Below are 16,392 nucleotides of genomic sequence, written 5' to 3'. Positions count from 1 at the left end.
TCATTAAACTATTTAGTCCCTCCGTTAATTTTTTTTTTTAGTCAATACCGGTCAAACTACTATTTAGTCCCTCTATTTTAGTAAAACTAATTAATTAATCTCTATATATTTTTTTAAAATATATTAATCCTTGTAATTTAACTCCATTAACTATTTAATCTTATTATTATTTTTTATATCTAAACTACCATAATCTCCTCCCATTATTTTTCTCTTATCTTTCATTATTTCTCTCTATGTTTCTTTTCCTATACACTTATGTCCTTTTTCCCTCATGCTCTCTTTGTTTTCATCTGTTAATAAAAATAATACAAGCTTTCTATATAAAAAAGTTAATTAGTTTTTTTAAATTTCTAAGCAATCAAGAAAAAATAAATTTTAATAGAGAAAATATAAAAATGATGTATAAGAAATTAAAAATTAAAAAAAATATATTTCAAATTTAGTATTCACATAGCAAAATTTATATTTTTATCCAAGGATATATTTTCAAAATACATAGACCAACTAATTAATTTTACTAAAATAGAGAGATTAAATAGTAATATTTTTTAAAATACAGATATCAATTAATTAATTAATTTTCTTAAAATAGAAAGACTAAAAAGTATATGAATAGCATGAATAACATAAAATTTAACGAAAGAACTAAATAATTTAATTGAAGCAGAATATATAAATTAAATAATATATTTTATAAAAATATAATAACTAAATAATTAATTTTATTAAAATATAAAAATTAAATAATAACATTTTCAATATGATATTGTCAAAACCAATTAAATGTGGTTGTCGTGTTGCATGTCGTATTAAAATTAAAGAAAAAAAATTTTATATTAATTAAATAGTATCTAATATCTATAAACTGCCAGATTATGTGCCCATTCAGCAATATAATTAGAAAGCCAAAACTGCTCGTTAAAAAAAATTATTTTATTATTTTATTTTAATATTTTTATAACTAAATTTACTAAATTTAATTTTAAATATTTTTATATACAATTAATATACTTTAGAAAAATGTTTTTCATAATAGCAATGGTAAACAGAACCTAAAATATTTCCTTCATTAGAAGGAAATGAGAACAACTTCCTTAATAACACCGAAAATATCAAGAATCTGAAAAGTTTTCGAAAGGCATATACGAATGGTGCTTGTAACAAGTATATACAAGCAATAATTTTACCCAACCCTAAGCCAGACCTTTTAATTTTATCACTTTTATCTTAAATTCAATTTTAACAATTTAATTCAAATTAATACTAAATAATAACTAAAAATAATTCACAAATGATCAATTTTAGGCAATTCTTTTGTGAATTATTAATTTTCACTAACCCTTTTAATTTCACAAATAGATCACAATAATGTAAAAGTTAATTTTACCATGAAAGCTTATGAGAACTTCATGAATCGATTTTAGCATATGCAATGCTTCGGCAATTTATGGAGTTTCCACTAGTCATCATGGCAAAAGAAAAAAATAAACCTCTACATTATTTTCACATATTTACAAACTAAAAGAATTAGCTAAAATTCATAATTCATGTAAAAAATTATAGCTTTTTCCAATCATTTGGTATCAATTTGAATTAAATTGCTAAAATTGTAATCATTCGCACCATAGGGAATAAAATTGACAAAATTAAAAGATTTGATTAAAATTGACAATCCGCTAAAGGGTTGTGGCTTTTTTGGTATTTGAAACAAATATGTACTGGTGCACAAGGAGTCAGCATCGTGAGCTTTGGGAAAAGTTTAAAAACAAGTCTCTTCATGCCTTGCGGCAAGGCCATTTCTACAGTTTCAAAACTTTCTGGGTTATAAAAGGCCAACCTTGTCATTCCTTCTTTCAAGCTAGCTCAGGACCAGAAGGGAGAGCATCGTAACCATCATGGTGCTTTGCTGTGCCCATTTGAACAGGTATGCACTTCAGGACAACTGCGACTGGCATGCTAACTGCGCCGATTAAGACGCTGAGAAGCCACAGTTGCCAGCTTATTGGCACAGTGCCCGCAAAAGTTCCCAAGAACTCCACTATGATGACTTGGAATGTTACTGTTGAAACAATAACAACTACAAATACCGAGCTGTTGAACATGCCCCGGAATACATTTATCTTCTCTACGTCGCGGCTGTTTATTTCATTAAAGACCTGGAACAAAAACAAAATTAAACACCATGCTAAACAAACAAATCAGAAAATTATATCTCAAAAGATTTTAATCCCCTAGAGAATTTGCATATTGACTACTGGCTTTCAACATAAAATATCTGAGCACCACAAAAATGAATTTGTGCACTTATGGGCTACATGCATGAATATACAGACTAGAACTTCATTTTATCAAGATGCACATATCACTCTAGTCATTATGAGAGCCAAAAAATTATAAAATCATCTACATGTCTGAACATTATTATAATGAGCAAAAGAAGTATAAAATCACTAGAATAATCAACTTTGCTTCAGATAATGAGTTTCATTTTTAACAGCATCTGAACATTATTTATGGAAAACAGAGAGAAAAGGGTTTTCTCAGGCTAATTCTTGGATCTGCTCTTTGCAGTTCCAAACTTGCAAATGAAGCAGGAATACAAGAAGTGTTTTTAACATGTAATGAAAAATTCTGCTCATTAGCGACTAGCAAGATTTGACATAGGAATGGAAAAAAGGTGAAATTCCAGACTTTGCAAAATGGAATAGTAGAACATAAACTGAAGCTAAGCTGACAATAGAATGTGAGTTGGGCTATGTAGCAGTTGCATCAGCTCCGCTTCCTAATTTATCCCATGGTTCTTTTTAGCATAGAAATGCCATTGGGCTTCTAGCCTAATGGTCAAGTGCTTGCATTTTAGTGCATAAGGTCAAGCACTCACACCTTGACAGACCCCTCATGGCCTCTCCCTTTAATACTTTCTGAATTACCAAAAAAGCAAAATAATACCAAAAAAAAAAAAAGGCAGAATCCAAAACTATACCTGGCAAAAAACAAAAGAGTTGAATATCAAAGTATTGACAATTTTAGTGGCATCTGAACCACTAAGTCCTAATAGGTGCTTCCCATCAAAATTGAGAACTGCAAGGACAACCAGTTGATAAATACTCTGGCCAAATATATTCCTCCACATGGCCCTTGTGATGAAACTTTCACCCCTGCCTACAGGAGGTCTTTTCATCAATTCATCAACAGGAGGTTCTGTAGCTAGTGCCAAAGCACCAAGAGTGTCCATTATCATGTTGACCCAAAGCAACTGCACAGCTGTTAAAGGAGCAGACCCTAAAACAATGCGAAACAGAAAGGTGACAACTATTAGTATAATACTTAGCATAGCCATCATAGACTATACGATCAAAAGCTTCATAAACCAGCACACCTGAAATGCATGCAGAAACAAAATTGATTACAAGAGCTACAACATTAACTGTTAGCTGGAACTGCACAAATTTTTGAATGTTTCTATAAACTGCACGCCCCCTTTTAGCAACATTTACAATGGTTGTAAAATTGTCATCCATTATAATGACATCAGCATTCTCTCTTGCAACCTGCAAAAAGCATCCATGGAGAAAGGCAATGTCAAATGTGAAGTTACATGGTGAAGACACAAATCAGGTACACAGAAGAAAAAGAAAAGTTACATCTGTGTAGTATCTAAGGAGCTATGGGTCATAAGCAAGGTTTTCAAAATCAGCCTAATCATTAAATAGGTAAAAGCAAAGGGCTAAAGATTTAAGGTTCAACCAGAGTCAAACCAAGGTTTAACCAATATATTATAAAATCAGTCATCTTTTAAAAGGCAATAACAATACATTGTTACAATCATTAATTTGATATATTTTACAAATAATTATTAAATAAAGCAAGTTAAATTGTAATATGTTTTAAAAAATTAATTATAAAATTTATCTAAAGTTTTAGATTTTAAATAATAATATTCTATAATAAAATACTTTTAGAACAAAATTTTCATAACAATAAATTTTGATATATTAAAATTTTATAGCACAATAAATAATAAGTAAAGAAAATTCATATTTTTTATTATGTAAAAGGTTATAAATTAGAAAAATAATTCAATAATTCAAGTTAACATACTAATAAAATAAATTACTGACATTATTAATTATTCATGTCACAATTTAACAAAATAAATAAATTTTAATCTTTTTTATAATTATCATAGTTAGTTATTAATTATTTTAAATTAATATAATTTTGATATATTTTATATGGTAATTTAATAGATGTAAAAGAGAGAGAGAGTGTGTGTATGAAGAGAAATGCACAAATCTAATGCCCAGTTTAGTTGGCAACAACTCATTCCTGAATCACATGGTGCTAGGTTCAAGTCCTCCCTCTGCAAGCTGATTCTAAATTTTTTTGGATGACCTGATCAACCCATTTAAACAAGATCGGGTTGACCAGTTCATCGGTTACCCGGCCGGTTCACAATGATCAACCCCAATTTGTACAAAAAGAGGATTTTATACTTTAACTGGACCAATTAAACTAATTCAACTGGTTGGACTGGTCGAGTTCTTACAAGAATGGTCATAAGAACAATTGTTTCAGTTAGAATCAACTAAGTTGCATAAACCTCAGACTTCAATTCACGATATGCAAAAGGTATAGAAGAACTACTGCCACATCAACAACAGGAATTAGGTTGTGAAATTGTAGAACAGGGTGAAAAGGAGGATATGTACAACACCCCTAAATGAAAGTTTGAGATATACACATTTATTTGAGTCTACATTAATTAGCTCCTCCATAGAAGGTGTTGGACTTAGATTAAAACTCAACTCAACTCAACTCAACTCAACTAAGCCTTTATCCAAAAAATTTGGGGTCGGCTATATGGATTCGCTTTTTCCACTCTAAACGATTTTGGGTTAAATCCTTAGAAATGTGTAATGTTTTTAGGTCCTGTTGTACTACTCTCCTCCAAGTCAATTTAGGTCTACTTCTTTTTTTCTTTCTATCCTCTAACCTAATGTGCTCTACTCGTCTAACTGGAGCCTCCGTGTGTCTACGCTTCACATTACCAAACAACCTCAATCTCCCTTCTCTCAACTTATCCTCAATTGGCACCACTCCTACCTTTTCTCTAACACTCTCATTACGGACTTTATCTAGTCTAGTATGGCCACTCATCCACCTTAACATTTTCATTTCTGCAACTCTTATCTTAGACGCATACGACTCCTTCAGTGCCCAACACTCACTACTATATAACATAACCGGTTGTATGGCTGTAAAGGTAAAATTTTCCTTTCAACTTATTGGGAATCTTGCGAACACATAAAACTCCCGTGACACGTCTCCACTTCAACCATCCGGCTTTAATTCTATGACTAACATCCTCCTCACATCCCCCATCTACTTGAAGGACTGAGCCGAGATATTTAAAGTGATTACTTTGGGACAGTACCACGCCATCCAAACTAACTCCTTCCCTATCACCAGTTTGGCCATCACTGAACTTGCAATGCATGTATTCTATTTTCGTTCTACTTAACTTAAAACCCTTTGATTCTAGAGTAATTCTCCAAAGCTCTAGTTTTCTATTGACTCCTTCTCGCGTCTCATCTATCAGAACAATATCATCCGCAAACATCATGTACCAAGGAATACTCTCTTGTATATGTTTCGTCAATTCATCTAAAACTAATGTAAAAAGGTAAGGGCTTATAGCTGATCCTTGGTGTAATCCAATTGAGATTGGAAAATCTCGTGTCCCCTCCCACTGTGCACAGAATAGTAGTTGCTCATTTATATATATCTTTCAACACTTGTATGTACCTAATAGATACCCTCTTTTATTCTAACACACTTCATAAGACATCTCTTAGAACAATATCATAAGCCTTTTCCAAATCAATAAAAACCATGTGTAGATCTTTCTTCACATCTCTACATTTCTCCATCAAGCTTCTAATGAGAAAGATCACTTTCATAGTTGAACGACTGGGCATGAAGCCAAATTGATTGAGAGAGATAGAAGTATCACGACGTAGTCAATGCTCCACAACTCTCTCCTACAACTTCATAGTATGGCTCATGAGTTTAATTCCCCTATAGTTTGAGCAACACTGTATGTCTCCCTTATTATTATTTTTATTTTTATTTTTTTTATTTATTTTATTTTATTTTTTTATTTGTTGGACTTAGATTAGCTTTAAAAAAATTTCCCCAATAGGAACTGTGTAATTAGCTTCAAGTTTTTTTTTTTTTTTTTTTTGATGTCCACTGTCCAAACAAATGGAGGTTGGAATAAAAATCTTGGAGCACCTCCTCAAATTAAAAAATCACTCCCAGAAGAAACTAATTCATGTTTTCACTCGATAGCACGTAGCAGACATGATAATGAATAACAGCGTTATAATGGAAGAGACAAGGAATAAAAATAAATCACCTTGGTGCTATAATTAACAACAGAAATGAGACCAGAACTCACAAGAATTTTTCTTTTCTTGGCTGAAAAAATCTAGTATTTAAATATTAATTAAATTTGATATGATGCATATAGGAGATACAAAGATAATAGTGTGATATATATTATATATGAAGAGGCGAGAGATTATAAAGGTTGTTATTCAAGATGTAAACAGCATGAAAAGCAAAATAAAACACTAACAATTTTTTGAAAAAATAAGCTTATAACAAATATATTACAGGGATGGAAATACACGTCTTAATATAGTACCAATCAAAATAACTAATGGTGACTCAAAGCTATAAGAGAAAGAGTGTCAAACATCAAACTTGTCAGAATCACCAGTGTGAATTAGAAATAAGCAAATACTCAAACCTCTGTTCCTGATTTGCCCATTGCAAGTCCAATGTCTGCCTTACGCAAAGCCGGAGCATCATTGGTCCCATCACCAGTTACTGCCACAACTTCTCCAAACATATTCCTCAAATTAGTTACCAAGGTGTGTTTGTCCACAGGTGAAGATCGAGCCATCACCTGTTTCCATGATAATCTATTAAGAAATTTATGCATCTATAAACACATATAACTAAAAGATTAAATGTTCCATGCAGTTGTTCAGAAACCTGAATGTTGGGTATGATGCTCCTCATCTCCTCAGAAGTCTTGCTACGTAAGTCTGTTGCTTCCCAGGCCAAGCCATCCTCAGTAAGTATGCCACATTCTTTGGCTATAGCTTTAGCTGTATTTATATTATCACCAGTTACCATTCGAACAGTAATTCCAGCTTCTAAACAAGTCCGAACTGCATCCTTGACTCCAGGGCGCACCGGATCCTTGATTCCAACGATGGCTACCAATGTGTAGCCAAAATCAGGGATGCTGCTTTCTTCAGAAGTGTCATCTAGATCTTTAAAAGCCAAGCATAGAGTTCTCAGAGCTTCAGAGGCAAAGCCATTTATAACATCTGAGATATTCCTCTTCTGTTCTTCAGACAGGTTAGCAACTTTTCCACTATCATCAACAAACTTGTCACACATTTTTAATACTATTTCAGATCCACCTTTGCAAGATGCCTGCAACCTGCCTTCAGGAAAAGCCACAAGCACAGACATTTTTTTCCTGACTGAACTGAAAGGCTCAACCTTGAGTATCTGAAACTCTTTCCGCTGTGCATCAAAATCACCACCCAAAAGCAAACCAAATTCTAGCAGTGCTTTTTCTGTTGGTGTTCCAAAAATTGTAATCTGTCCATCTTCATCCTTACTTATTTCACAACCTGTATTTTGAAATATAACCTGCAAAAGGAAGCTCAAGACACTTTCAGATATTTCCAATCCCAAAATGTCTTCACTGTTATTGTTGTTAATAGCTTTAGCCTTTCCACATATCCATATTTTATCAACTACCATGTGGTTAGTGGTTAAGGTCCCTGTTTTATCCGTGCAAATACAACTAGCAGAGCCCATTGTCTCACATGCAGAGAGATGCCTGACTAGCGCCTTGTCATACATCAATTTTTTCATTGCAAAGGCAAGACTCAAAGTCACTGCCAATGGTAATCCTTCAGGAACAGCAACAACAATTATTGTTACTGCAATAGCAAAGTAGTCCAGAAGTGTGAATGCATCATATGAAGACCAATGCGTGAATTCCTTATGAAGCGCTTTCTCCACCAAAAACCTTGCAGTCAATACCAAAAATGTAAGCACAGCAAAAGCCAAACCAATTTTTCCAATAATTGTAGCAACACCATTCAGCTTCACCTGTAGAGGGGTCTCATCTTCTCCACCTTCATTCAGAGTTTCCATCAATTTTCCCCATTCAGTCTTCATACCAACAGCTGTCACTAGCATCTTGCCTGAACCATCTTGCACTTTGGTTCCTGAAAGATGAAAAGGGTTTTTTTCATCTATATTCACAGGTTCACTCTCCCCTGACAAGCTTGACTCATCAATCACTAAGCTATATCCCGATATGTAAATCCCATCAGCTGGAACTATGTCTCCAGTAGATAATTGAACAACATCTCCAATAACCAAATCATAAATGGAGACTTTTTGTGTTCTCCCATCCCTTATTACTTGGATAGAAATCTTCTTCTTCTCCTTGTCCAGGTCCCTGAATTGCAAGGACTGCTTATAGTCACTAATAGCAGTAACCATGACTACCAAGAATACACTGAGTATGATTCCTAAACCATCATACATGCCCTTTGGCCATCCTTCAGTAGCAATTCCTACACCTACAGAAACCACAGCACAAACCATAAGGATTATTAGTGTCAAGTCCTGCAGCGCTTCCCAAACAAACATCCAAAAACTCTTAGGAGGCTTTTCAGTATAACGGTTGCACCCATAAATCTTTTGCCTGTTAGGTAAGCTGCTCTCGTGGATGCCATCTTTCAGTGAGACAGAAACTCGCCTTGCAATCCCTTCAACTCCGCCATTGGCTCTCAAAGCCTTAATATCATGGTCACGAGTGACAGATGCAAGTTCATCTGGCTCAATTTCAAAACCTGCTTGTCTGACCTCATCTGAAAGCTTGTGTTCAGCTGGCAAACCAACTGCTGCAGCAGCTACAGAATACAAAACCAAGCAAGAAAGAAAACTTAAGAATCAACATCTTAGGACACAAAGATCTTCATGAAACACAAATTTGAGGATCATACCATCAATGAAGTGCAGAGCTGCTTTTTTGACATACAAAGCGACTCGTATCTTTTCCTGGTTCAGTGAGAGAGAGAAGAGGGGAGGCAAGAAGTTAAATACGAATACAACATTCACTCACTGGTTTCATGCTAGAAAATTTCACAAGTCCCATCACTGACTTCTCATATTTTTATATATTTATTTATTTATTTTGATGAATTGCAGTGTCTCATATTTGTGTTAATGTCCATGCACTATACTTTGATAAATATTGCCACAAAAAATAATGAAATACAATTAAAGACCATATTCAAAGGAAAAGCATGGTTTACACAGTTATCAAGCATCCAGCTGTCTTTTTATTTATTCCTTCACTTCTAAAGGCCATAATCAAAGGAAAATCACTTAGTATCATAATTTTCTAGCAAGTTGATCAGCATATTAGATTGTCTTTGTTAAAATGATAGGATAACCATCTAGAGGATCCTACTAAAAGATGAACTTTAAAAAAATCAACTAAAGGATATGAGACCAGATTAGAACATCATGCTTTAAAAATTCAGACTACTAATTCTGACGTTGATAGTATTTGGAACTAAATTTTGAAAATATAATTTGATAAAAACCAACTATAAAAAATTATAAATTAAAGCTCTTTTAATATATGCTTCTTCATTAAGTGAACGTCGAATTCCACATGGCAATAGCATGGATTTAAGACTATGAAATTGTATAACCACAATTTTGTCATGTCTCATTGGTTAATCCATATTTATTGAAGCAAAATTTATCATCTCAATATTGCCACATGGCCTTCTAATTGTCTCTCTATTCCAAACAACAATTCTCAGCATTGTTATTCAACATATTTATTTCTCACTCTATGTTTTTCTAATTAAGATAATTAAGTTAAATCAAACTACAAACCAATATTTCACATAAGAAAACTTAAAAAAAAAAACTAACAAATATTTTTAAAATTATATCAAAAAATTCAAATTCATCTACTGTCAACCTCCCAACACACAAGTTGACAACCAATTTTTTCCAAATTCTAACAATTCATCTTCATGTCATCATATGCATACATAATTTTAATGTTTGGAAACATAATACAAACTAGCTAAATGCTCATGTGCTGCACAATATATTTAAAATTCTACATTTTATAATATAAATAATTCTTCAATTTTTATAGTGAAATGAAATATTAAAAACTTTAGGAAACATTAAATAAATATTAATGAAATATATCTAATATTTTCATCACACACACACACACACACACACACACACATATATATATATATATATATATATATTCAATTTTATTTAATTATCTAATTTTAAATTAAATTATCAATCCCTCTAAAATTAGTTCAACAAAATATGATTCAACTAACATTAGTAAAAATCTATTCATCAATCTTATAAAATTGATGTATAACATTCGATGAAAATATTAAGAAGTTGAAAAAAGAATGATCCAAAATAAATAAATAAATAAATAAATAAATATATATATATATATATATATATATATATATATATATATATATATATATATATATATATATATATGTGTGTGTGTGTGTGTGTGTGTGTGTGTGTGTGTGTGTGTGTGCATATTGCGAGATCTATAAGTATTAAAGAAAAACAATATTTTTGCTATCTTGATAAACTAAAAAAATAATATAATAAAATTTTAAATAATAAATTTAATTATAAAGGCTTTGAGATTTGATAACCAATTGTTAAAAGAAAATAATTATTTAATCATGAAAATTGAGATAATAATGATAATAATAAAATATAAAAGTAAAATAAAAAGAGAATTAAATAAAAAAAAGAAAATTAAATAATTAACATAAAAGATAATAACTATTCTATTACGTGCCAATATCAAAAAAAAAAAAAAAAATCAGCCTACATGGCAACACAAAGGTATTTTTACATATATTGATAGAACATTGCTTCATGACAAAACAGTTAAAATACATGGAAGGTGCCCATTAAAAAAATAATGGGCCCAGCAGCTTCCATGCCGTGTCTCAAATCAAAATGACAAAAATAAGCAACTAAAGAAATTTGAAGGAAGTGGATCAGACGCCGCATGATATGATGATAAGAATAGAAATCATTGCATTGGAGATCTAACGCTTCAACAGCCTATCTTTGTATTCCCGGCCCGACGCGCAAGGGTGATTCACTTGGTCAAAATATCTGATATTTTAATACAGCACTACGACAGTACATAATTAATTTCCTTTGTATTTTTAGTAATACTACAGGATAGGAAATTTCAAGGAAGCTTCGCGGGTTGCCATCATTTGACGCTAAATGTCAAAATTTAGCTTTCATTTTCATCTGGTGCCAAATTTCCCTTATAAAGACCCCACAAACCCATGAAATGAAAATTTTCCCTGTGGAGAAAGGAAGTCCGTGGAAATGAGTGGTCGGCCATCGAATGAAAAAAAAAAAAAAAAAAAAAAACCTAATAGGGTTCATATTATTATTATTATTATATTATTCAACTTTCTTTAATCAATCCAGCGAATCTTAACTGGAATGATTTTTTTTTTTTTTGTTTTTTACAATTAGCTTTAACTAACATTCGAACTTCAAAATTCACAGTTCACAATTCTAGAGATGACTTAATATCATAGTTATTTAGAATGATTTCGATAATTGTTATTTTTAATCTAACCATCAATTCATTCTTTTTCATTGAATCATAGAAATTCTCTAACTTTCTTTTGAAAAAATGTTATCTAATAGGTAAAGGTTTTTCTATAAATCCAGCACAAATGAATAAAAGAACATGCAAAATGTTGAAGAAGTATTTGATATTTCTGTTTGGTCGCCTAGCAAGAAAGGAAGAAAATGAGCTAAATAGAACCGTAGCGTACTGTAGTCAAAGGTAGAAAATTCCAAAAGGAGAGTAAAAAAACCTGGATGCTCCTTTTCTTCTTCTCGGCTACAGATCGCTTGACGAGATCGGCGACATGACGGAACCTTCGCCGTGGATTCTTGACGATGGACACCGCGTTTCTCCATCTCCGCAAGGCTTCCTCAGATGGATTTTTGTGCTCCACTTCAAAGTCCTTCAACAGGCTCTCCATTCTCCTGATGACTGTAAAGTCTACAAATGAAAATTTCGCGGACGGAGAAGGCCAACAGTGCTAAGAGGCTATTCGGTTTGAGGGAAAGAACAATAAGGTAGATAGTAGTAATAATAACGAAAAAGCTTTCGTACCAATCTCGTACGTTCACAAGGTTGTGGACCAGTACGGTGGGTCCACTTTGGAACTCAATAATTAAATATAAGTAAAAATATAACTATTATTTAAAAAAAAAATAACCATTCATTATTGAGTTACTATTACATCTAAGATATCAGTGAAATAACTGCTTTATTAAGTAATTACTCTCATATTTTCTGCTGAAAATATGTCTTCTGTTAATTGTTGGAGTTTCTTGTTGGCCATGGTTGGGTTTCAAGCCTTGCGTGGTTATGGCAGCAACTCCTTCTTTTGTAGTCTCGTTCGTGTTACTCTGATTTGATAGGTTTGGATGATGCCAGTGTTTGAGGTTTCTTCAACCAGATTTGGGAAGAGTTAGGGTTAGGATGGAGAAGGGATATAGGCTTATTTTGCTCAACTAGAATTTGGGTTTGGGTCTTTGTATAAATCAAGCTTGTGGCCTTAATCTCTGTAACTTGCTCAATAGGTTTTAATGCAATGTTAAATTAATTTTTTTTTTAAAAGTAATTACTCTCATTTTACAGGAAAATTTATTAAATGCTAATGGTACAAACCGACTGGTTGGAGTCAGTTTTGGGTTAGAATAGAGATGGTCGAGAGGGAATAAATCGAAATTAAATTGGACCAATTTGATTCCAATCGTTATTAATTTTTAATTAGTTTTGGTTTTGTTTTATTCTGTTTAAAGATGATTATGACTTTAGTTTTAAAATGATTTGATTCTTGTGACACACTCTAAAACTATAAAAAAAAAAAAAAAATTGGAAGAATAGCATTCTCAAATATATATATATATATACTACTCGTTTAAGATTCAAGTCAACTAATTAAAATTTTATGTGAATGTCTAACATAGTAGTGGTTAAAAGATCAAGCGAGTCAAATAAAAGTATAATGAACTAAAATAAAATCAAACAAAATACCTTTAAGGCAAACAAAAGACAAACCAAGTAATAATTATGTTAAGTTCGGATCTCACATACCGAACAATAATCACGCCAGTAATTAAGTAAAGAGCAAATTTTATACAAAAAATTTCGGAGATTCAGTTAAGATTATCTCCATAAATAAAGCAGTGAGTATTTTCCTAAAAAGTATATAATTACCAACCAAGTAATCAGAAATAGATATGCATATTTTCATTTTCAAATTCATATTATTATTCTTTCAATATTCTCACGTTTAGTATTTTGATTTTAGTGTCGGAGTGGCCTATCAGAAGGTCATCACCTTCATCCTCTTTTTATATTGTAGATTTATGTGGTATATGATCAGGCTCCTGAAACTCTCCAATAGCATCAAAATATATATATATATATATATATATATATATATATATATATATATATGAAAAAAATATATAGTTGTGGTCATTATTTATTTCATATTCAATTTCCGGAAAGCATTAATGGGAATTTTGCATTTTTGAATTTGAAAGATACCATAATAAGGAGGTCCCTTCCAGAAATGTCCAAGCTTCAGACAATCACTGACTTGCAAATTAACAGGACAAGGGAGAAACTTGTTTATGCTTATGAGACCAGACCTCAATTTTAAAAAATCCCATAATGAAAACCCTCATTAAATGTTGGGCTTTCAGTTCTTCAATGAGAAGATATATCAAATCATGATAAATGTCGATCAATTAATTTTATTTTTAAATAATAAAAGTTTATTAATAATTATGCCCTTATTTTAAGAGATAAATAATTATTTATTTTTATATTTAAAAAAATAAAAATATGCATAATAATGTATACATAATATAATTAAAAATTGTCACATCATATTTTTATATAATAAAATAATCAAATAAATAAATTAATTAACGCGGTGAAAATAAAATGTGAGATTTCTCCTGCTCACAATAATAATAATAATAATAATAATAATAAAATGATAAAAATATATTCTCATTAATCAAAATTTTATCAGTATTATTAATAATATTAATAAAAATTTTTTTATTTTATTAAATAATTTTATTATTTTAAAATTTTCATAAATTTATAAATCATATAATTAAAATATAAATATTATTTAAAAATAAAAATAATTATATTTAAATATATGTAAAACATCAATGCTAATAAAAGCTAATTTATATAAATAAATTTAAATAACATACTCTTTATATTGATATGAATATTTTTTCATAAATTTAAATTCATTTAAAACTCTATTATTCTATTAAAATTATTGAAGTCATTAGAAAACGATTTCAATAAAAAAAAAAAAATCTTTCTTTTTATTTTTATATTTATTTTCTTTCATGTCTATCAATATCTTTATTTAGTCCGATAAGAAAGAAGTCTATCATTTCTTTACACGTAATTCAATTAGGTATCATTCTTTTCAAAAACTTTTCTCACTCTCATTGTTTCTCTCCCAGTTTTATGTATAAATTATAATTTATTCCTTAAAATTCAAAAAAACATGCCGCTTAATTCTTAATTCTTATATAACTCAACTCAACTCAATTAAGCCTTTATCTCAAAAATTTAAGGTCGGTTATATGGATTCGCTTTTTTCACTCTGAACGATTTTGGGTTAAATCCTCAGAAATGTGTAATGCTTCTAAGTCATGTTGTACTACTCTCCTCCAAGTCAATTTAGATCTATCCCTTTTCTTTCTTTCTATCATCTAACCTAATGTGCTCTACTTGTCTAACTGGAGCCTCCGTATGTCTACGCTTCACATAACCAAACCACCTTAATCTCCCTTCTCTCAACTTATCTTCAATTGGCACCACTCCTACCTTTTCTCTAATACTTTCATTACGGACTTTATCTAGTCTAGTATGGCCACTCATCCACCTTAACATTCTCATCTCTGCAACTCTTATCTTAGATGCATACGACTCTTTCAGTGCCCAACACTCACTAGCATATAATATAGCCGGTCCTATGGCTGTACGGTAAAATTTTCCTTTTAATTTATTGGGAATCTTACGATCACATAAAACTCCCGTGGCACGTCTCCACTTCAACCATCCGGCTTTAATCCTATGACTAACATCCTCCTCACATCCCCCATCTACTTGAAGGACTGAGCCTAGATATTTAAAGTGATTACTTTGGAACAGTACCACTCCATTCAAACTAACTCCTTCCCTATCACCAGTTTGGCCTTCACTGAACTTACAATGCATGTATTCTGTTTTCGTTCTACTTAACTTAAAACCCTTTGACTCTAGAGTACTTCTCCAAAGTTCTAGCTTCCTATTGACTCCTTCTCGTGTCTCATCTATCAGAACAATATCATCCGCAAACATCATGCACCAAGGAATACTCTCTTGTATATGTTTCGTCAGTTCATCTAAAACTAATGTAAAAAGGTAAGGGCTTATGGCTGATCCTTGGTGTAATCCAATTGAGATCGGAAAATCTCTTGTGTCCCCTCCCACTGTGCGCACAATAGTAGTTGCTCCTTCATACATATATTTCAATACTTGTATGTACCTAATAGATACCCTCTTTTGTTCTAACACATTCCATAAGACCTCTCTAGGAACACTATCATAAGCCTTCTCCAAATCAATAAAAACCATGTGTAGATCTTTCTTCACATCTCTATATTTTTCCATCAAGCTTCTAATGAGAAAGATCGCTTCCATAGTTGAACGACCGGGCATGAAACCAAATTGATTGAGAGAGATAGAAGTATCATGACGTAGTCGATGCTCCACAACTCTCTCCCACAAATTCATAGTATGGCTCATGAGTTTAATTCCACTATAGTGTGAGCAACTCTGTATGTCTCCCTTATTTTTAAAAATAGGTACTAAAATACTCTTCCTCCATTCATCAGGCATTTTCTTTGAGTTTAGAATCTTATTAAATAATTTAGTTAACCATGCCACTCCCATATCTCCCAAATACTTCCACACTTCAATTGGTATTTCATTGGGTCCACAGGCTTTACCCACTTTCATTCTCTTAAGTGCTTCATTTACTTCTAAAGATCTAATCCTTCTAGTATAATTTACATTCTTTTCTATTGTTCTATAATCTATATTCACGCTATTTCCATTTT

General features: G+C 31.6%; 1 protein-coding gene across 2 annotated transcripts; it reads right to left on the bottom strand.

Moving 5' to 3' along the window:
- Positions 1–1,640: 1,640 nt before the first annotated feature.
- Positions 1,641–12,318, bottom strand: LOC110636192 (calcium-transporting ATPase 4, plasma membrane-type). Of its 2 annotated transcripts, none has more exons than XM_021785765.2 (7): positions 12,045–12,318; positions 9,114–9,168; positions 7,069–9,020; positions 6,821–6,979; positions 3,383–3,554; positions 2,987–3,285; positions 1,641–2,159 (listed from the first exon to the last, which is right to left on the bottom strand). In XM_021785765.2, the coding sequence occupies exons 1-7, from the start codon at positions 12,213–12,215 to the stop codon at positions 1,857–1,859; spliced, it is 3,111 nt and encodes a 1,036-aa protein (XP_021641457.2). In that variant the 5' UTR covers positions 12,216–12,318; the 3' UTR covers positions 1,641–1,856. The 2 variants fall into 2 exon arrangements, with proteins under 2 accessions (XP_021641457.2, XP_058003259.1); XM_058147276.1 differs by lacking the exon at positions 12,045–12,318 and having other exon boundaries at positions 7,069–8,687; positions 8,798–9,020.
- Between the last annotated feature and the right edge of the window lie 4,074 nt (positions 12,319–16,392).

This window comes from Hevea brasiliensis, chromosome 5, assembly GCF_030052815.1.
Source record: "Hevea brasiliensis isolate MT/VB/25A 57/8 chromosome 5, ASM3005281v1, whole genome shotgun sequence".
Taxonomy (NCBI): Eukaryota; Viridiplantae; Streptophyta; class Magnoliopsida; order Malpighiales; family Euphorbiaceae; genus Hevea; species Hevea brasiliensis.
Note: the sequence above shows the minus strand (reverse complement) of the source record. Positions and strands in the feature narration are given on the sequence as shown.

What these genes read in the sequence shown, in the direction of transcription:
- LOC110636192 (XM_021785765.2), bottom strand. Translation starts at nt 12,215, where the DNA reads ATGGAGAGCCTGTTGAAGGACTTTGAAGTGGAGCACAAAAATCCATCT. An exon ending in AGCTCTGCACTTCATTGATG is followed by an intron (nt 9,021 to 9,113) that starts GTATGATCCTCA and finishes TGTATTCTGTAG; the next exon opens with CTGCTGCAGCAGTTGGTTTG. An exon ending in ACTCTTTTGTTTTTTGCCAG is followed by an intron (nt 2,160 to 2,986) that starts GTATAGTTTTGG and finishes TTTTTGTTCCAG; the next exon opens with GTCTTTAATGAAATAAACAG.